This window comes from Macaca thibetana, chromosome 11, assembly GCF_024542745.1.
Source record: "Macaca thibetana thibetana isolate TM-01 chromosome 11, ASM2454274v1, whole genome shotgun sequence".
Taxonomy (NCBI): domain Eukaryota; kingdom Metazoa; phylum Chordata; class Mammalia; order Primates; family Cercopithecidae; genus Macaca; species Macaca thibetana.
Genome location: NC_065588.1, coordinates 45,677,288 through 45,697,376, shown reverse-complemented (window position 1 = coordinate 45,697,376; position 20,089 = coordinate 45,677,288). Strand labels below are relative to the sequence as shown.

At 54.1% G+C, this 20,089-nt stretch overlaps 4 protein-coding genes and 1 long non-coding RNA gene across 9 annotated transcripts in view; 3 read left to right on the top strand and 2 right to left on the bottom strand.

The window, feature by feature from the left end:
- The window catches only part of LOC126930834 (tubulin alpha-1B chain), a 284,282-nt gene that overhangs the window by 64,782 nt on the left and 199,411 nt on the right, over positions 1–20,089 (top strand). The window lies entirely within an intron of this gene.
- The window catches only part of LOC126930835 (tubulin alpha-1A chain), a 421,509-nt gene that overhangs the window by 259,824 nt on the left and 141,596 nt on the right, over positions 1–20,089 (top strand). Inside the window, exon 1 of one of the 5 annotated variants that reach the window (XM_050748373.1) lies at positions 5,141–5,154. The exons of the other annotated variants lie outside the window; for them this stretch is intronic. The gene's annotated coding sequence lies outside the window, so the exon portion shown is untranslated. Of the gene's footprint in view, positions 1–5,140; positions 5,155–20,089 lie in introns of those variants that run through there. 5 annotated transcript variants of the gene reach the window in all.
- Positions 1–20,089, bottom strand: part of LOC126930849 (uncharacterized) — a 252,338-nt gene that overhangs the window by 197,895 nt on the left and 34,354 nt on the right. The gene's annotated exons all lie outside the window — the stretch shown is intronic.
- C1QL4 (complement C1q like 4) lies at positions 4,609–9,419 on the top strand. The gene is made up of 2 exons (XM_050748380.1): positions 4,609–5,863; positions 8,597–9,419. The coding sequence occupies exons 1-2, from the start codon at positions 5,327–5,329 to the stop codon at positions 8,774–8,776; spliced, it is 717 nt and encodes a 238-aa protein (XP_050604337.1). The 5' UTR covers positions 4,609–5,326; the 3' UTR covers positions 8,777–9,419.
- Positions 10,102–18,333, bottom strand: TROAP (trophinin associated protein). Its single transcript, XM_050748353.1, has 15 exons — positions 18,202–18,333; positions 17,799–17,947; positions 17,515–17,707; positions 15,856–16,013; positions 15,631–15,768; positions 15,356–15,438; positions 14,791–14,843; positions 14,180–14,301; positions 12,770–12,898; positions 12,594–12,677; positions 12,384–12,443; positions 11,846–11,980; positions 10,894–11,692; positions 10,423–10,616; positions 10,102–10,257 (listed from the first exon to the last, which is right to left on the bottom strand). The coding sequence occupies exons 2-15, from the start codon at positions 17,940–17,942 to the stop codon at positions 10,213–10,215; spliced, it is 2,337 nt and encodes a 778-aa protein (XP_050604310.1). The 5' UTR covers positions 17,943–17,947; positions 18,202–18,333; the 3' UTR covers positions 10,102–10,212.

The following is a 20,089-nucleotide window of genomic DNA, read 5'->3' as shown; positions in this document are numbered from 1 at the left end:
CACTTTGAACTTAAGGTTGCACTGAATTTTGGTGCCAGAGGCACTGGCTGATGAGTGAGAGCCCTGGGCCTGGCCCTGCACTCACTCTCTCTGCCTGATGGCAGAGGCAGGCGGGTAGTCTCTGCAAGGAGTCAAGCCATGAGTAGGTTCTTGGGCTGGGACGGTTTTCCCAGCTGCAGTTGGAGAAGAGCCGACTTCAGGATTCCCTTTTGTCCCGTAAGCAAATTTTCCTTGACTCGCTTCGTTTTCATTTGCTTCCCTTTTCTCTGCCCTCTCTTCCTCCATCTGGACAGTTGTTCTCTGAAACTAACTTTGTCCATCCTTTAGCCAACAGTTGAGCACCTGTTGGGTGTCAGGTTTAACACTGTCAGGATGGGGGTTGGGAGATACACGGAGCCAAGACACAACCCTGTTGGCCTCACATACAAAAGTCTCCCAGAAGCCGTTCAAACCTCACTGCCCACTCCGGGCCTGCCTCTCTCACTCTTCCACTGCCTTGGGTGCCATTTATCTCCTCTAGGGAACTGAGAAGAAAGCCAGGAGGTCATAACTCTAATTCCAGAACTATCCCTTACAGGGTGATAACGGACAAGTCATTTCCCCTTTCTGGGCCCCAGTTTTTTTACCTGTAAAATGGGGACAATAGAGCTAACTCTAAGGGGTGCTGTGAGGATGCAATGAGAAGTTGCATGTTAAAGCCCTAAAATACAATAAGAACTCAATAGGCCGGGCACGGTGGCTCAAGCCTGTAATCCCAGCACTTTGGGAGGCTGAGACGGGCGGATCACGAGGTCAGGAGATCGAGACCATCCTGGCTAACACAGTGAAACCCCGTATCTACTAAAAAGTACAAAAAACCAGCCGGGCGAGGTGGCGGGCGCCTGTAGTCCCAGCTACTCGGGAGGCTGAGGCAGGAGAATGGCGTAAACCCGGGAGGCGGAGCTTGTAGTGAGCTGAGATCTGGCCACTGCACTCCAACCTGGGCGACAGAGCGAGACTCCGTCTCAAATAAAAAAAAACAAAACAAACAAACAAACAAACAAAAAAACAATAAGAACTCAATAATGTTTCCCTTTCCATGCCTCCCCTGTCCTCTCACATGGATTCCTTTCTCTTCATACTACAGGACTGCTATCAGGCAACCCAGGCTGCTTCCAGATCCATGCGAGCTTCAATGTGGGAGCTGAAAGCCAGAGTGTGGGAATAAGTAGGGAGAACCACACTGTGACTGGCCCTGAAGGGGAGGAGGGAGAGAGTGCAAGGAAAAAAAAAAGTGTTTCCTTAGATCTTGGTAAAATGTCAGGTGGAAGGGAGGTTTCTCTTCTCTTACTTATGAGGAAACTGAGGCTCGTTCAAGTGATGGAGGCATATGACTTTGCTGGAGCCTTCCCTCCCAAGGGCCCAATATTGCTCACCTCTTCACCCTCTTTCTTCCCTTGAGGGGGTCTGGGTCAGTGACAAGAAGTGTGAGAGAAGGAACAAAAGGAGAAAACTTTCAAGGAGCCAGGACCTTTCCACTAGACTTCATAAAATTTTAACATGAAAACTTCCGCAGAGTAGAAGGTACATATCACATGCAAATCATATGCTAATCACATGCTAATCCAAAGTCTGGTCCTCAGAACTCTGACACACAACTAGCTATAGCCCTGGGGGGAATTCTGGGGAGCCCCCTGGGTACCGGACAGGTGAGGGAGGCATTCCATTTAGGGTCAGTTTCTGGAGTTAAAATTCATTTTATGATCGAAGAGGAGTCAAGTATATAAATAGGGGTTAGGGTCAAGGTTAATGCAGAGTCAAGGACAGACTGGTCTATCTGAAGGCTGCATTAACCTTTAAATGGGGGAGCCTAGGATGCCGTAAAAGGCTTCCTCTCCTCTCCCCTCCCCCTGCCAACTCGGTCCCCCACTTCCACTGCCTCTTTTTTGTCCTGCAGCACACCCTTCTCTACCTACCTCCCATTCCCAATCATACCACCTCCCTGGGGCTTCCCAGTTTGGCTGCAGGAGGAGCTCTGGGTAAATTGTCCCAGACCCCAGCCTGGGCCCCAGCATTCCCTCCAGCCCAGACACTTGGCTTCTGGCCCCAGGTGTGCAGGCTGGCCTTGGCCCCACCCAGGTCCCTTCTTGGCAGAATGTGGCAGCTGCAGGGGAAGCAATAAGGACCTGGTGAGCTGGCAGCTTCATTCCAGAGTGTGGGGAAAGAGCAACAGAACATGAATAAATTCATGGAGCTGGCCCCTCAGCTCCCCCTGAGCCAAGCCGGCTCCCAAACCACACAGATCCGCTGCCGCCTGCAGCCCTGCTGGTCACCACAGCTCACAGCCTGGGCTGGGGATGGGAGGAGAGGGGAAACTCTAGAGAGAAGAGGACTGGGACCTGAAAGGGGCAGAGGTGAGGGACTTAAAAAGGGGGCCTTGGTAAGTAGAATGGGTGGAGTGGGGAGCGCGGCTGGGCAGAGGGGGCCTCTGGTAAGTGGAGGGAGGGCAAAGGGAGGGAGAGGAGTGGCAGGACCTGGGGTGGATGGGGCCTGAGGATCAGGCAGGGGAGGCTGGTGTGAGCCTGGGTCTGCTCTCTGATCCATCCATCATCCAGCCTGGGGGAGCAGATCCAGAATTAGACATGCAGAGGGCTGACACGGCCCTCAGCCCCCCGAGGAAGACAAATGGTGACAAAGACCTTGAATAAAATTTGTATTTATGGTTGGAGCAGGAGGCCCCTCCCCCACTGACTGCCAATCCTTTCTCTCCCACTCCTTGCAGATGTGTAGGGGCCTCCCCCAACCCCCAACACAGGCCCAGCCTCAGGAATCTCTCTCTCCCAGCATCATTATGAGGCGGGGGTCAAGAAGGAGTACAGAAAACAAGAGAGGAGGAAATCACTCTCCATCGAATAATCATGCCCTGGTGTGCCCTGTGCCCTCCATCTTACACAATGTATTCCCATACATGACAGTCCTGGCTTATCCTGGTCTCTAAGAGGCCTTTGCCGCTACTCACCTGCAGGGTCTCCAAATGCCCCCACTTTTTACCAGTCCTAGAGCCTGTTTTCCTAGCCTCTGGGGTCCTTGTGAGCAAGCCATTTTCCCCAGAGGGCCCAGGCCCTAAGAAAGGATGCAGTCAATAGCTTTTTCTCTGGACTCTGATCTAGCAATGCCTGTGTCTAGCAATGTCTTAGCCACTCTGAAAGCCAGGTACAGTCCCCTCTTACAGGAGGCTGCCTAGCACCTAATCTCCATTTTACTTACATTAATTTGCATGACCAACTTCAACTCCCACCCCAAATACCCATTATGTGGGATCCAGCTTCTCTGGGTTTCATCTAACAACAAACTCTTGAAGGAGGAAGGAGCAGAGACTCCTGGGACTGGATAAGTCTGGGACCAGGGCAGGGGTGTCATTGGGCTGAGCTGAGCAGGGCAAATGAGAAAACCGCTGTCTTCTGACTTCTTCTCTCTACTGTAGATTCCTTCATTCTCAGTTCCAAGGTAGGAAAAATGGCATTTGTGGGCTTCAAATTTAGGGACTAAGAGGAAGACAAATACAAATACCTCCCTTCAAACAGCCCTCACGTATACATACACAAAGACAACACACAATCCACAATCGCACTCACCCAGGGACACACAGGGCCAGGATCCCATGGCCACCTCCACACTTTGGAGCACACTGTCACAACGCACAGGCCCAGAGCCTAGCACTGCTGGCAGAGCCGCCCTGCCCCCGCGTCTTCCCCACAGTTGATGTGTCACATTGGAGTCCAAACACGGACCTGGGTGTCTCTCTGCAGCGCGCCATTTACATTTCTCTCTCGATCTGTCAACCTGTCCCGGCTCGGTCTCTCTTCCTCTGTTTCTGTCTCTCCCTCTCCCCCTCTGGGGCTGTCAGTCCGTCTCTTTTCGAAGCTTTGTCTCTGTCTCTGCATCTCTATCTAGCTTTCCTTCTCTTTGATTTCTCTGTCGCTCCTTCTCTGCTTTCTTGTCGGTTTCCTGCTTGCTCCTCCGGGCTGCTCTGTTCTCTTATTCTCTCTCTCTCTCTCTCTCTCTCTCTCTCTCTACACACACACACACACACACACACACACACACTCCATTCCGCGCCCCAATACTGAGGGGTGGGGGTGTGGGGTTGGCTAGAGATTTGCCTTTTCCACTTCAGGCCAACTAGTATCAGTTGAACCCTTTACCATGTTATTCGGTCACGGGCGCTAAGGGGCGTGGGGTGGCGAATTTCTATCTTTTCTAGTCCTTCTTATTTTGTTTTCTGTTTGTTTATGAGGTCCCTGCCCCTCATTTTACCTCGGGAACCTACTATGCGTGTTTGTATCGTGACCCCTCTTTATCCCATCGCTGTTTTGGGTTTCCTCTGGGCTCTGAGAATGCCAAACTCCGGGTAAAGGGTGAAAGTAAAGATAGAGTGGGGGCCGCGAGACCCTGAAGAACCCGCTCAGGGCCGGGAAGGAACCTAGGGTCGGTGGGGGGGTGGAGGGGAGGCGGGGAGGACGTGGGTGGGGGCGGCTGCCTGCCCCGCCCCCGCGCTTCCCACTCTGGGCACCAGGGGTCGCTCCGCCTCTGGCCGCTTATAGTGGCTCCGGCCGCTCGGCGCCTCACACCACCCGCATCGCCGCCCGGGAGGGAGGGGAGGAAGGTTAGGGACGCGGAGACCGACCGCGCTCGCAGGACAGAGGCGCGGGCCAGGGCTCTAGCGGGGGCTGGGGCCGCGGCAGGGGTAGCAAGGTGAGTCGGTGCTTGCCAAGAGGCAGAGCGCAAAACCTACCAGGAGATCGCGCCCGGTGAGCAGCACCCACAGCTCAGACCCCGGGACGTCCGGAGCGCGGGGAGTAGTCCCCTCTCCAGCCGGGAGCGGTCTATTTGAGCAGCCTGGGACCCAGGCACCGCGCCATCCCTGAGAAAGCAGCGGTCTGGAGAGCAGGCATCTCAGATCTGTAAGAAACCAGCCGTCTGAGAAGCCGCGGATCTCAGGTGCCCAGGATCGTTAGGACTGAACGGGAGGGTACTAGAGGACCACGGGCTCTGGACCGTCAGGAGCTGCCCCTGACGTAACCCACGAGGGGCCTCCCCTTGACAGACGGCTTGGGGAGCGGCACCGCCGCGGCGGGGACCCGGAGAGGCAGGGTAAGGGGAGTGGGGGGGCAGCCGTCGGGGGAGTGCAGACCCAGGCCCAAGGCGGGTCACCGCCTCCTGGGCCCGCGGAGAGTCCCGGGCCCCGGCAGCCATTGCGCCCAAGAGTGAAGAAGATTTGCTGGCCCTGGCCGCGTCGCGGCTGAGCCGCCGCAAGAGGGTGGCGGGTGCGGCCGTCGGGGTGGCCATGGTGCTGCTGCTGCTGGTGGCCATCCCGCTGCTGGTGCACAGCTCCCGCGGGCCAGCGCACTACGAGATGCTGGGTCGCTGCCGCATGGTGTGCGACCCGCATGGGCCCAGAGGCCCGGGCCCCGACGGCGCGCCTGCTTCCGTGTCCCCCTTCCCGCCGGGCGCCAAGGGAGAGGTGGGCCGGCGCGGGAAAGCAGGCCTGCGGGGGCCCCCGGGACCACCAGGTCCAAGAGGGCCCCCTGGAGAACCCGGCAGGCCAGGCCCCCCGGGCCCTCCCGGCCCAGGCCCGGGCGGGGTGGCGCCTGCTGCAGGCTACGTGCCTCGCATTGCTTTCTACGCGGGCCTGCGGCGGCCCCACGAGGGTTACGAGGTGCTGCGCTTCGACGACGTGGTGACCAACGTGGGCAACGCCTATGAGGCAGCCAGCGGCAAGTTTACTTGCCCCATGCCAGGCGTCTACTTCTTCGCTTACCACGTGCTCATGCGCGGCGGCGACGGCACCAGCATGTGGGCTGACCTCATGAAGAACGGACAGGTGAGATGCCCCTCCCCCCAACCAGCTCAGACTGGTCGCTCTCTAGATGTCCCTGCACTCATCCCACAACCTGAGATTATTCCCCCAAAAGGCGTCACTGAATCCAGGAACATGAGGCTGCCAAGAACGATAGACGGCTTCATTTAGCCACAGAGGAAATTGGGGGCCAGAGAAGGAAAACCTCCTGCCTAGGGCCTCAGGGAGTGTAGGAATGGTGTTAGAATTAGAACTCAGGACTCAAACCTGAGTGTCTCTGCAGCTGCGACCTCACATTGCAACTATGGGCAACACCAGATGTCTTTGGTGTCTGGCCCTGCCAACTGGCCTCTTTTCTTGTCCCGTCTTGGGCTATCCTTTCTTCCGCGGCAGCCCTCCTGGCCTTTGGGTCTCCCAGCCTTGCATTGGACCAGCTAACTGGAGTCCAGACTCCTTCGAATTAGAATGGAATTCATGTCTCAGGCAATAGGAAGTCGGCAGCTGTTCTCAAGTTGGGGGCATTTGGGTTGGATGTTTGAGGAAAAGGTATAAAAGGAAGAAAACATTAGCTTGCTCACTTCACCTGCGGATCAGTTGTCCTATTTCTCACCCCAGGGCTGGGGGCCTAGAACAGCCTTGCCCTCAGCTGAGTCTGTAGCCTGGCAGCTCAAGGGTCAGCCAGGTGGCTGGAATGAATGGATTTGAGGGAGGAAAGAGGCAAGGGACAGGTAGAAAAGCCTTGGACCCTAGCCTGGTCTTGTAGGCCCCACACCCTCCCTAGCAATCTCTCAGTATCCAGGTTCCGTGGTTCCCTGCCTTTGTGGGCAGTTGGAGTCACTGTTGCCTCTGTTTTCGGGGAATAGCCCCAAGAACTAAGCTCTAGCACCAAAATTTCACATAAAGTGGGAACTAGAGGCCACAGGTGTGGGGTAGGTGGGAGAAGGTGCCAGAGCTGCGCAGGCCGCAAAGGGAGGTTGGGGCTGAGTGGTGACCTCAGGATGTCCCGCATGAAGGGAGTGGTGGCTACCCAGGAGCTTCAGCCTGCGGGAGCCTGGTACCGCGGCAGCGTCTGCCTGCCCCCAGACCTGCTTTGGGGTCTCATCCCAGCAGGGCTGCCCCAGGAACCAGGGGAAAGGGAGTGAGTGTGCGTCCTCATGGAGTGACAGAATATATATATCAGGGAGTGTGTGTGACTGTGGAGTGCAAAGATGTTGAAAGTGGAGAGGTGTCTATCTGCATATAACACCGAGTAGGTGTGCTTTGTCTATGCGGGGTATCTGGGAGGAGGTGGAGGGGGCCAGTGTGTAACTAATTCGTGCGGGTTTCAGAGGGGGAGGGGACCGCGCAGCTCCCACTCTGTATTCTTCGGTGCGGGCGCTGCGGCCCTGGGGACGGTAAATAGTGATTAGAATAATGATGAATAATTAATGAGTTAATAACCAGCCCCTGTGGGACTCTCTAGAAGAGGGGGGCTGGAGGCCCGAATCGACCGCCGTGAGCCCAGAGGGGAGGAAGGGCTCCCTGTTCTGGCAGAAGACGACCTCCCCGCGCCTGGGCACCAGCGGGTGCTCGGTCGGGAAATCCACGCCCACAGGCGAGAGGGCAACAGTGCATCTCAGCATGGCCTGCACTCTGTGGCACACGCACAGGCACACCTATGCTCCACCACTGGGGAAGCCAACCCTCCATGAGGACTGACAGGAGGTCCAAGTCGGTTCAGAATTTTAGAAATTATCCTATAGGCAAATTTTTATTTTATTTTATTTTTTATTTTTTTGAGACAGAGTTTCGCTCTTGTTGCCCAGGTTGGAGTGCAATGGCGCTATCTCCACTCACCGCAACCTCTGCCTCCTGGGTTCAAGCGATTCTCCTACCTCAGCCTCCTAGTACCTGGGATTACAGGCATGCACCACCACGCCCAGCTAATTCTGTATTTTTAGTAGAGACAGGGTTTCTCTATGTTGGTCAGGCTCTTCTCAAACTCCCGATCTCAGATGATCCGCTGACCTCGGCCTCTCAAAGTGCTGGGATTACAGGTATGAGTCACCGGGCCTGGCCGGCCAATTTTATTTTTTAAATGACAATAGTAATTTGAAAATGCATTAAAAATAATTTAGGAATGGAAACCACTGAGCCAGATGCGGTGGCTCACGCCTGTAATCCCATTACTTTGGGAGGCTGAGGTGGGTGCATCACCTGAGGTGAGGAGTTCGAGACCAGCCTGGCCAACACAGTGAAACCCCGTCTCTACTAAAAATAGAAAAAATTAGCAGGGCGTGGTGGTGGGCGCCTGTAATCCCAGCTACTAGGTAGGCTGAGGCAGGAGAATAGCTTGAACCCGGGAGACGGAGGTTGCAGTGAGCCGAGATCGCGCCATTGCACTCCAGCCTGGGCAAGAAGAGCGAAACTCCACCTCTTAAAAAAAAAAAAAAAAAAAAAAAAAAAAAGCAAACCACTGTTCTGAACACACTTCACACGTAGTAATTCACTTAATCCTAACACCCTATGAGGTGGGTTCTATTATTATCCTTCACTTTATAGATCAATTTGAGGTCCAGAAAAGGCGTGGAATTTGCTCCGCATCACACAGCTAGTGAATGGCAGCGCTGGAGCAACTCCGCGATGTCCTACCCTCCTTCCTGGTCCTCCCCAGCCCCTGCGGCGGCTGCGCTGCCGCCTTCGCACGCCCAGCAGCCCCGACCCCTCCCGTCACCCCAGCTCCACACCGAGCATGAGGGGGTTCTTCTCCCTCGATAGGTCCGGGCCAGCGCCATTGCTCAGGACGCGGACCAGAACTACGACTACGCCAGCAACAGCGTCATTCTGCACCTGGACGTGGGCGACGAGGTCTTCATCAAGCTGGACGGCGGGAAGGTGCACGGCGGCAACACCAACAAGTACAGCACCTTCTCCGGCTTCATCATCTACCCCGACTGAGCCGGCCCCGCCCCGTGCCCCCGTTCACGCCTTCTCTCCCGTCCTCACCCACCTCCAGCCCGCCCCACCCGAGGCGCCACCCCACCCTTTGAGAGCCTGGTGGTGGGGTGGACCCTCCCGTTCCTGGAGGCGGCCTAAATGGGCGAACTCTTGGTGCTCAAGGGTATAAGTGGCCGGAAAGAGGAGGAGACCCGGCCGGAGGAGCAGAGCGACTTCCGGAGGGATCACCCGCACCCAAGTGCGCGCTGGAACCCAGAGGGGCAGAGGTCGTGGCTCTCTCATTTGTACAGAGATGGGGAGCAGTTTTACTAGCGGGATTCAGAGGCCCACAAAGCCGGAGGGAAGCCCCGCAGCTTGCGAGGGAAATAACAGAAACAGGAGGAGCCCATTTAGGCAAGAGAAGACATTAAGACAGGGTAGTGCAGGTTCGCCGTCAGACAACTTTCTCTCGCCACCCTCTCCTCCCCTCATCTCCACTTTCAGGCTCAGGCTCCAGCCTTGGCAGCCTTCTGTGAACTGGAGGAACCAGTGAATTCTTTCCTGGCATTTAAAACGCATTCTGTACAGTCTCCATTCCCCGCTATCCGGACTAGGCCCCAGGGCTACAGCTGCTGCTGCCTCGTCCAATAAAGTGAGGTTGGGGGATTGTGTGTGGCTGCTTAACTTGGTGCATAGACTCGGGGGAAAGTGGTTGACCCTTTCCCTCATTCCTCTAAAGGACTCCTACTGTGCTCAGTCCCTGCCAGAGGCAAAGTTTTAGTTAATTCCAGTCAAGGCCTGAGAAAAGGGGTGTGTGTGTGTGTGTGCTTCTACTCTGCTATGGGGAGGAAGAGGGATGGTCTGTTTCAGGAAAGCTTTGGGGCCTCACGTTGTAGGTGGAGGGAGACAGCAACCTAACAAGGGAAGATTCCAAAGGTCTGGGTCTGGTTCTTCTGCTCTTCTGCCCAGTGCATGCAGAGAGTTCTAGAAAAGGAGCTCTAGGGGGTGAAGGAGTAGTCTAGGGTTCCTGCAGGTTAAGTGGAACTGATCTCAAAAGGCAAGGGGAACAGCGGTTCCAATTGCTCACCAACATATTTACAGAGCTTGGGAGTGGGCTTGGCAGGAGTGGGATGCTCAGAGCTTGCAAGGGAGTGGGCTAGGCAGGAGTGGGTTGCTTCCTTCCCCTTCAGGATTCAGGACTCCCTTCTGGATGAGAGCCTGGGGGATCCCAAGAGCCCAGCGCAGTCCTCTGAACTGGAGGACACTGCCACCCTGTGGGCAATGGGAGAGTGACAGCAGTAGCTGACCTGTTTGGACAGTTAGAACTCATTAGCTAGACATGTGGATACTTTGGAAACTTTATTGAGGACAAAAGTGGTCGGCTCCCAGTCCCATGGGCAGACCGACAATAAATAAGGGCTAAAAGGAAGAAGCACGGTAGGGCAGGAGTGGTTGTCTCATGATGGAGAGCCCCGGGGGGCAGAGCCAACTGGAATGAAACACTGGAGAGAGAGAAGACCTTGTCACAGCCCAGCCAGCCTTGCACTGTAGCCAAGCCTTCCTGCTGACCTCTCTGTGAAGGAGCCCAGGTGGCCCCCTGTCCCCGTTCCCCACCTCCCATCAGGCTCACTGTGCAGCCACAGCTGGGCTGTGGGTTGGAGTCTCACCAGGGCATCCTGCCATTCGAGTAATGTAGCCACAGGGTTGGTGCAGACCCGGGTGGGGCCTGAGGGAGGGGCTCGGCTGGTGTAAAAGGCACACTCATCGTCCAGACGAGCCTCATGGAAGCAGTGGATGGCAGTTAAACACGATTTGAGGCGCTCCCTCAGGGCTAGGGTTCGAGGGGCCAGACTGCTGAGGCCTGAGGGGCATGGAGAATTTAGAGGGCGGTCTGGAGTTCCATACTTCCACCATGTACTGTCCTTTCCTCCTCCCCCACCAACGGGGCCAAGCCAATTAGGAGCACAGGGCTGGAAGTGCAGCCCCTCCCCTCTTCCTGAGGGAGAGCCAGGCTGGGCCAGGGTGGAAGGTGTGGAAGCATGGGATTGCCTGGAGCAGGGGTGGGGCAGGGCAGGGGTGCAGCTCACAGTGAGTTGAGGACCTCTTGTGTTCACACTCCTTCCCAGCCAACTCCTTACCTGCCTGGCCTGCCGGGGTTCTCAGAGACTGGAGTGAGCAGATAGGGGGGCTGGCACAAAGCGGGTGTTGGGAAGAGAAGATCAGGCTGGTGGTTGCTGGAGCCCACTGACTGCAGCAGGGTGGTAGGCTGGACTCTGGACTTCTATGTTCCAGGGTGCAGGGCTCTGATGCCCCCAGCTCTACCCTAGGGTAGGGCTCTGGGGGTCCAGACTGCCCCTGGGTGCTGGGCTGAAGGGGACTGGGTTCTGCTGGAGGGCAGGGCTCTGGTACCTCAAGCTGTTCCTGCTGAGAGGGCTCTGGTATCTCAGGCTCACTCCTACAGCAGGACTCTGGGGACCTGGGTTCTGCTGGAGGGCAGGGCTCTGGTACCTCAAGCTGTTGCTGGCGGGAGGGATCCGGTATCTCAGGCTCACTCCTACAGCAGGACTCTGGGGGCCTGGGTTCTGCTGGAGGGCAGGGCTCTGGTACCTCAAGCTGTTCCTGGGGGGAGGGCTCTGGTGTCTCAGGCTCACTCCTACAGACGGCCTCTGGCAGCCCAGGCTCCGCTGGAGGGCAGGGCTGTGGTTCCCCGCACTCCTCTGGAAGGCAGGGCTTTGGCAGCCCTGAGCATTTTAACAATCCAGGAAGGTGGGAAGTCCCAGAGTTATGCTCTGTGGCATTCAGATTTCTAGAAATCTCAGTCAGCAGGGGCTGAAGTTCAACCATATCCAGAGAAGAGCCTCCGTTAAGGGGGGCACACTGGCCCCCTACCAGCCCCTCTATCTCCTGTCTCAACAGCTGCTGCAGGATACCGATGCGCTGTGGTGGGAGAGAGCACCCCAGTGTGACATCAAGATGTGCATTCAGTAGTCTACTTACACTGCCTATTCCTGACCCCCCATCTCTTTTCCTTCTTCCTCAGCCCCAGTCACTGTTCAATAGACATCAAAGCTGTTGCCCACACAGACTCACTTGAATCTTCACCTCCTGGAGGTTGGGGGTTCTGTTAGAGTGGGGTTCAGAAGGAGTGGCCACAGGTGGTTTCCCAGACCCCTCCAGTGACCTTATACAACTCTCCTGGTCAAACAACCGGACGGCAACCTGCTCCTGTCACCAAGGAACAAGGCACACAAGAAAGCCAGGATGGGGCAGGAGAAAGACCAGCCTGAGTCCCACCCTCATGAGGAATAGATTAAAGCCGCTGACTGAGAGGCCCTAGATGTACATTAGGAGGGGCAGCAGAGAAGCAGGGAGAGTTAGGCAGCTTTTCCAGAGAGCATTTTCTAATTTTTAAAATTTTTAGTAGAGACAGGGTCTCACTATGTTGCCCAGGCTGGTCTCAAAGATCTGGGCTCAAGCAATCCTCCCACCTCAGCCTCCCAAAGTGCTGGGATTACAGGTGTGAGCCATCATGCCTGGCCCAGAAAGCACATGTGTCTCAAACTCCTGGGCCTTCAGGCTGGCAGCACAGGGCAAGGAATCTCAGTAGGGGGAGCCTTCTGATACTTACCCAGGGCAGGGCAGGATCTTCAGAGCAGGACTGAGGGGAAACACCACTCAGCCACCGGGCCTGGCACAGAAGTGAGATGTCAGCAAGGCCTGACACCCACAGGTGGCACTCAACCTCCCCTTGCTTCTGTCTTCTCTCTCCTGTACCCATCCATCTCCTTTCTCCCCTAGCTGTGGCTTCTGCCAGCCACCTCCCCATGCCCTCTCTTACCTGCTGAACTCTGGGGGTTGATGGCATGGGCGTGAATCGGGTTTTAGGTTGAATGGTGAGACGCCGCAACACTGAATATGAGGTCTGGGGAGAGATGTGGGTGGCTTAGCAGACCTAGCAAGGATCTCTGGCCAGACTGTTCTGCCCCTGCCCAGCCCCCAGTTGTTGACACAAACCACAGTTGGAGGGCCTGGGGAGGGTACACGCTGAGCCCGTCCAAAGGGTGATGGACATGGCACCACATGGCCAGGCAAGGGCTGGGCCACAGGGGCAGGGGAGGGCATCAGGTGGGAGTCACGGCTGTCCTGTGAAGAAGAAAAAGGTGGAAGAGTGATCCCTGCCCCCTTTGTCTTCCTATATCTTGTTCTCACTACAGCAGCCAGCGTGATTCTTTTAAGACCTAAGTCAAGCCAGGCATGGTGGCTCAGGCCTGTAATCCCAGCACTTTGGGAGGCCAAGGAGAACAGAGCATCTGAAGTCGGGAGTTCGAGACCAGCCTGACCAACATGGAGAAACCCTGTCTCTACTAAAACTACAAAATTAGTCAGGCGTGGTGGTGCATGCCTGTAATCCCAGCTACTCAGGAGGCTGAGGCAGGAGAATCACTTGAACCTGGGAAGTGGTGGTTGTGATGAGTGGCGATCATGCCACTGCACTCCAGCCTGGGCAACAAGAGTGAAACTCCATCTCAAAAAAAAAAAAAAAAAAAGACCTAAGTCAAATCATGTCACTTTCTTGATCAACCCTTCTCCCCATGGCTTCCCACTACTTCCAAGACAAGCCAAGAACTTACACTGGTGTACAATTCCTTACCCAATCTGATCGTGTTATCACTAAAACCATATCTCCTACCGCTCTCCTTACTCTGCTTCAATCTCACTGGCCTCTCCTTTTTGCCAATCCTCAAATATGCCAGGCACATTCCCTCCCCAGGGCCTTTGCCTCTTCAGTTCTCTTGGCCTGGAACATTCCTTCCCCCAGATATCAACATATCTCACTCCTCCTCCAACCCCTGGTCTTCACTTAAACATCATCTTCTCAATAAGAGTTCCCTGACCAATCTATTTTAAATTGCAACACCAACTCCCCTGCTCCCAATTCCCCTTTAGTGCCCTATTATTTTTATTATTTTTTTATAGAGAACTTACAGTCATCTGAGACACTATTTTATATATGTGTTTATTTCTTGTCTCCCCCTTCTAGAATATGAACTTGTTTATTGCTGTATGTCCAGAGCCTAGAACACGGCCTGGCACTCAGTAGGCTGGTGCTACTCAGTAAATATTTGTGAAGCGAAGGGATGAATCCTTTTGGCTGACAAGTGGCAGATCTGTCTCACCCTTAGCACTGATCTGATGGTGATACAAATATGATCTCTCACCCCAGGCCCTAGACATTTGATAAAGAGAGGTCAGTTTCACATTGGAGAGGGACTGGGTGCATCTGGGGTAAACCTACCCAATAACATCCTGAGGCCCAAGACTGCCTGGCTCTACCTACAATTCTCAGTGTTGGCTGCTGCTGCGAAATTCTCCCAAGCATCTCCTGCACCTCCCACCCACCATCCCAGGAGAGTTGCATCTCACCCTGGTATGTGTCATTTCTCGGTTTTCTCTTAATGGTACTCGCTGGGCCAGACCAAGAGAGGCCACACTTCCTTCATCTGAGCGAGTGACAACCTCATGTTCTCCTTTAGGGAGAGAGAAAGCTAGGAAGAAACGGGACATTTGTTGTAGACTCTAGAACACCCACCAAAGTTTGGCACAGGGTTCTACAACTTCTGAAGAGGGTATATTAGTTTGATAGCCCCCATTGCACTATTAGGGACAGGAACCCATCCAGCAGCCCCTCAACACCCAACACTATCTCAGTAAACACTTACTAATCTGAACGTCTGAGTAGGCTGGGTATGTGGTGATGGCACTTAGGGGCTGGGGATAAACAGTGAGTGGAAGATAAATCTTGCAGGAAGTGGCAGAGAGAGGGCCAAAATGAAGACCATCTCCTTTGACACAAGTGCAACTGTGCCAACCTCTGGCCTATCTAGAAAGTCTCTTCTTCTTCTCCTTCTGACCTAGCCTCCCAGCCTCCCACTTTCTCATGCTCCCTCCCAGCCTGCTGAGTTTTATCTGATCTTGTTCCCTGCTTCAGGCAGCCCAACTGCCCCTGTGCTCTCCCCACAGCCAGACACACTCACCAGGCTGGACTGGGGTCTCCAGGAGCAATCCTGAGGCCTGGCTCACTGAAGTCCTGATGACAATAAGGACAGTAGCCAGCAGTCACTGAGTACCAAGTATGAGCTGGACATGTGCTAAGTGCTTTACAAACATCATCTCATTTCATTCTCATGACAATTTCTAATGATGATACAAATGTTATTCTCACTTGACAAAGAAACCAAAGCTCAGAGAGGTGAAGGCAAGCTTGCACAACTAGTAAGTGGTAAGAGTTAGGATATAAACCCAAATCCCATTTATTGCCACAGTCTATACTGTAGCCACTAAACAAAAGAGATAGCACATTTCTGTCCTCCCTGTCCCCCCATGACTTGAAGAAACTGATGTCACACTGAGGCCTGCCTGTGAAGGCCTGAACCCTATCCCAAGGGCTCATCCTGGGTAATCACAGGTTTCTTGCTTCCCCTTCAGAGTTGGTGGGGAGTCCTAAAGCTACTGGAAGGCCCCAACTCTGGGGGACTCCTGTATCAGACACTGGTTCATTCTTTTCCAGATGACCTTCTCCCACACCCTCTCCTTTCTCACCGGCTGCTGCCAGCTGTCTCCCTTCTTAGCTCCTGGAAACTGGGGCGAGTGGAAGGGTGAAAGGAAGGTCCTGAAGGTGAAATCTGATCCACAGGAGCAAGAGATGAAAACGGAATCAGAGGTGGACCCTAAACCCTCAGGCCTCACCACCAACCCCATCTCCCCCAATAGGATCCCTTGCCTCATCATGAGGTACTTCCTCTCCCAAAGGCCAGCTTTGTCCCTGGAAGGAGCTCCCAGAAGCACCAAGTATCAGGCCTCTCAAGGGCACTCACCAGAGCCTGTAGCCTCTGGGGGCACAAAGTCTGGCCTCGAGGTCCTGGTCCCTCCAGCCTTGAGAAGCAGGAAGCCCTGGCAGGGTCCAGTCGGTGAGTGGGAGTTCTGGGGGCCAAATATGCAGAGGCCCGAACACCCTGGGACACCAACAGAGGCTGTCAGCACAGCTCAGGATGCCCACCTCAGCGCCCCCAGCCTGGTCTCCTCACATCCTGTTTCATTACCTGGCCCCTCTGGGTGGTGCCTCCCTGACTTCCTCGAACCAGTACTCTCTTAGCAAGACTAGGCTGGCGCCCCAGGTGACAGCTCTTCACACCCTCACCTGACAGGATGGTGGCCAGGGCTGCAGGGTCAGCCACAAACTCTATGGTCCCTGGAGCCTCTGCAAGGAAAGAGAAGGAAAGGTAAGAAGGAACAGGAAGGGGGAAAGCTGAGGGGGATAGGGACCCTAGCATAGTCACTTTGAGATACAAGGTGAGCAAAAGAGACTCATTCAATTGAATTTGGCTTTTTTTTTTTTTTTTTTAAGCAATAGATGGCTGGGCGTGGTGGCTCACACCTGTAATCTCAGCACTTTGGGAGGCTGAGGCGGGTGGATCACTTGTGGTCAGGAGTTTGAGACCAACCTGGCCAACATGGCAAAACCCTGTCTCTACTAAAAAAATACAAAAATTGGCTGGGCATGGTAGCTCACTCCTGTAATCCCAGCACTTTGGGAGGCTGAGACGGGCAGATCACCTGAGGTCAGGAGTTTGAGACCAGCCTGGTCAACATAGTGAAACCCCATCTCTACTTAAAAAAAAAAAAAAAAAAAAAATTAGCTGGGCATGGTGGCACACACCTGTAGTCCCAGCTACTCAGGAGGCTAAGGCTGGAGAATCATTTGAACCTGGGAGGTGGAGGCTGCAGTGAGCCAAGATCATGCCACTGCACTCCAGCCTGGTGACAGAGCGAGACTCCGTCTCATATAAATAAATAAATAAATAAATAAAGCAAACAAAAATTAGCCAGGTGTGGTGGCAGGTGTCCGTAATCCCAGGTACTTGGGGGAGGCTGAGTCATGAGAATTGCTTGAACCTCGGAGGTGGATATTGCAGTGAGTTGAGATCATGCCACTGTCGTCCAACCTGAGGGATACAGTAAGACTCTATCTCCAAAAAAAAAAAAAAAAAAAAAAAAAGAAAGAAAGAAAAGAAAAAAAAAAAAAAAAACTAACAAGAAATGGGGTCTCACTATGTTGTCCAGGCTGGTCTCAAACTCCTGAGCTCAAGTGACCCTCCCGCCTCAGCCTCTCAAAGTGTTGGAATTACAGGCGTGAGCCACCACACCTGCCCACCAAATGTTCATAGAATGTTACATAAGACACTATTCTAAGCATTGGGGTCCCATAAGAATAAGACAAAGCCCCTATCCTCAAGAAGCTATCATCAAACTATACACAGGTAACAGACTCAAGCCAAGGTATATACATGTTATAAAAGAAGTACTGCAAAGTATTAGGAGAACAAGTGACATGGGGAACTGGAAAAGGCTTCAGAAGAAGTGACATTTATTATTTATTTATTTATTTATTTTTTAAAGAGATAGGATCTCCCTCTGTCATCCAGGCTAGTCTCCAACTCCTGGCCTCCAGTGATCCTCCCGCTTTAGCCTCCTGAGTACCTGTGATTACTGGTACAAGCCATGGCGCCTGGTGAGATGACATTTTGCTGGAGGAAAGGGAGATCTTCTAAGAGCAAAGAGCTTTCCAGGAGGTGGAACCAGGACTATCACAGTAAGCAGGAGACAGCAGGAGTGAGTGCAAAACCCCAAAACCCCACTTTTACCCTTCCTAGTTCCCTACTCGGCCATGGAGGCCGTGTTACCAGGGCTCCAACAGGTACCTGTCTGGGCAGGGGGCCCAGGCCCCACATTTTGACCCCTAGGGCTAGGCCTGAGCTCCTCCAAGGGGTTCCGAGGCTGAGGGATCCCCACCAATCTTTGTGATGTCTCTGCCTGGTGCTTGGCTTTGGGCCTAGGGCCTGCTGAATCAACGAGGGGGCGTTGAATATTGAGCGGTGGTTTCTGCAACCATCTCTAGGGGAGGGAGGGGGACAAAAAGGTGAGGTTTAGTGTTGGGGTGCATTACTGGTGTGGCTACTGTCTTCCCCCATTAGGCCGCTCTTACCCTTGGATCTTGGTTCTCCTGGTCCAGGGCGCACGATGTAACAGTGGGGAAAGGCGTGCGTTTCTGAGAGCGTACCGGAATCTTGCTAGGGGTAGGAGATACACCCCGGAGGAGAGGATCCCTCGTGGCTTGTCGGGTGGTCATGATGGCTACAGTTGAGACGGGGAAGAAGGCAGGTAGAATCGGAGATCAAAGATCAACCAGTTCTCGGGGCACCTGTCCTGCCATCCCTGATACCTCTGCCCTAATCCACGCGCCCACAAGCCCCCGGCGCCTGCAAGACCGCTCTTATGGGTGCTACCTCCAGACACCCCGAAACTACTCTTTCGCCCTCGGACCTCGAACTGCCCTCGTCCCTATGAGCCCAGCAGCCCTCGTTCCCTCCAAGACCCCCGTGCCTTACCTTACCGAGAGCCCCTCAGGGCCGACACAGCTTCCTCCGCTTTTCGCCTGACTCTCTCGGATACGGCTGGAGCTGCTTCCTCAGTTTGTAAAATACGCCAAGCTCCTGATTGGCCCGGCCGCGCTCCCGCGGAGGCCTTGTGTAGCCAGACTCAGCAGTCCAATCCGCGGGCTTCGCAGGAGGGGCCAAAAGAAGGACCAATTGTCGAACCGCTTTCTGGCCAGAAAAAAAAAAAAAAAACAAAAAACTGACTCGGCTCAACAGCCAATCCGAGAGTGGAGCGCCGCTGGAAGGCGGGGAAAGAGGAAGGATGGGGCAGTTCCGAGGCCGTTCCGAGGCCGGGGAAGGCGTAGCCATGGGAGCTCTCGCGAGGTCTCGGGACCGGCGAGGGGCTGGCCATTGGCAGAAAGGGGCCGTCGCGGCCCTGAGAGGACGGTTGCTTGTTCTGATTGGTGCCAACGGTGTTGAAGGCTGGCCTGTGCCCCCCACCCGGCTTGACCATAGCACTGCGCCAAGCTTTGGGGACGCCATTCCAGATACCCATAGAAAATATCTGCGTCCGGGCGCGGTGGCAGGCGCCTGTAATCCCGGCACTTTGGGACGCCGAGGCGGGAGGATCTCTTGAGCTATGAGTTTGAGACCAGCCTGGGCAACATAGCGAGACCACTCCCACCCCTGTCTCTACAAAATAATAAAATAATAATAATAATCCCTGTGCAGTGGTGCACGCTTGTAGTCCCAGCTGCTCTGGAGGCTGAGGCAGGAGGATCGTTTTGAGCCCAGGAGGTTGAGGCTGTTTGAGTTGTGGTCACGCCACTGCACTCCAGCCTGGGCAACAGAGAGAGACCCTGTCTTAAGGATAAATACATAAATAAATAAAGAGGGAAAGAGAGAGAGAACATCTGCACGTTGTCTCCAAGATAAGGAACTGCCTTCAAACAGGCAGAGGGCTGAAGGGAATCGAACTGAGCCTAACAATATGTGTGCTCCTTGGAGCCTCACAACCCAGTGAGGTGTCTGGTGAGGTGTCTTTCATTTCACGATAGGTAACAAGACTCATTGTTTTTGAACTCAGTTACCACAGCACCAGAATTGAATGACTACTCACAGCTGGGCTTTCCTTGCCTCCAGGTTGCCTTTTGCAGATCTAGAGGTCTGGGGAGAGGGGCTCACCTGCTGGTTATTGGTGGGCAGAGCTGTGAGACTGAGAGATCCTAGAATATCCTGCTTAAGATGGACGGGGTAACCCCTAATGGGGGACAGGAAATGAACACCACTTTCAAGTTGACAGAACTCTGGTGAATTTTCCCCACCAATCACAGAAGTTATTCTTACACAAGTCAGAAACGAGGAGTTACTCCTTAAGTCCTCCCACTCCCTTTACATATCCCATCTCTCATTCACTCTCACTAATTTTACTATTTATGCATTTTTGAGACAGGGTCTCACTCTGTCGCCCAGGCTGGAGTGCAGTGGTGCGATCTCAGCTCACTGCAGCCTGGACCTCCTGAGTTCAAGGATCCTCCCACCTCAGCCTCTCACCTGGGACTACAGGTGCCCCCCACCAGCTAATATTTGTTTTTTTGTAGAGACAGGATCTGGCTACATTGTCTAGCCTGGGGCTGCAGGTGTCCTTCCCAGCACTTTGGATGGCCCAGGCAGATCTCTTGAGGCCTGGAATTCCAGACCAGCCTAGACAATGTAGCAAGATCCTGTTTCTGTAAAAAAAAAAAAAAAAAAAAAAAAAAAAATTAAAGATATGTAAGGTATCTTTACTAATTGTATGTATCTTTAAAATTCCTCTACTTTCAGGCTGGGCACAGTGGCTCATGCCTGTAATCCCAGCACTTTGGGAGGCCAAGGCAGGTGGATCACCTGAGGTCGGGAG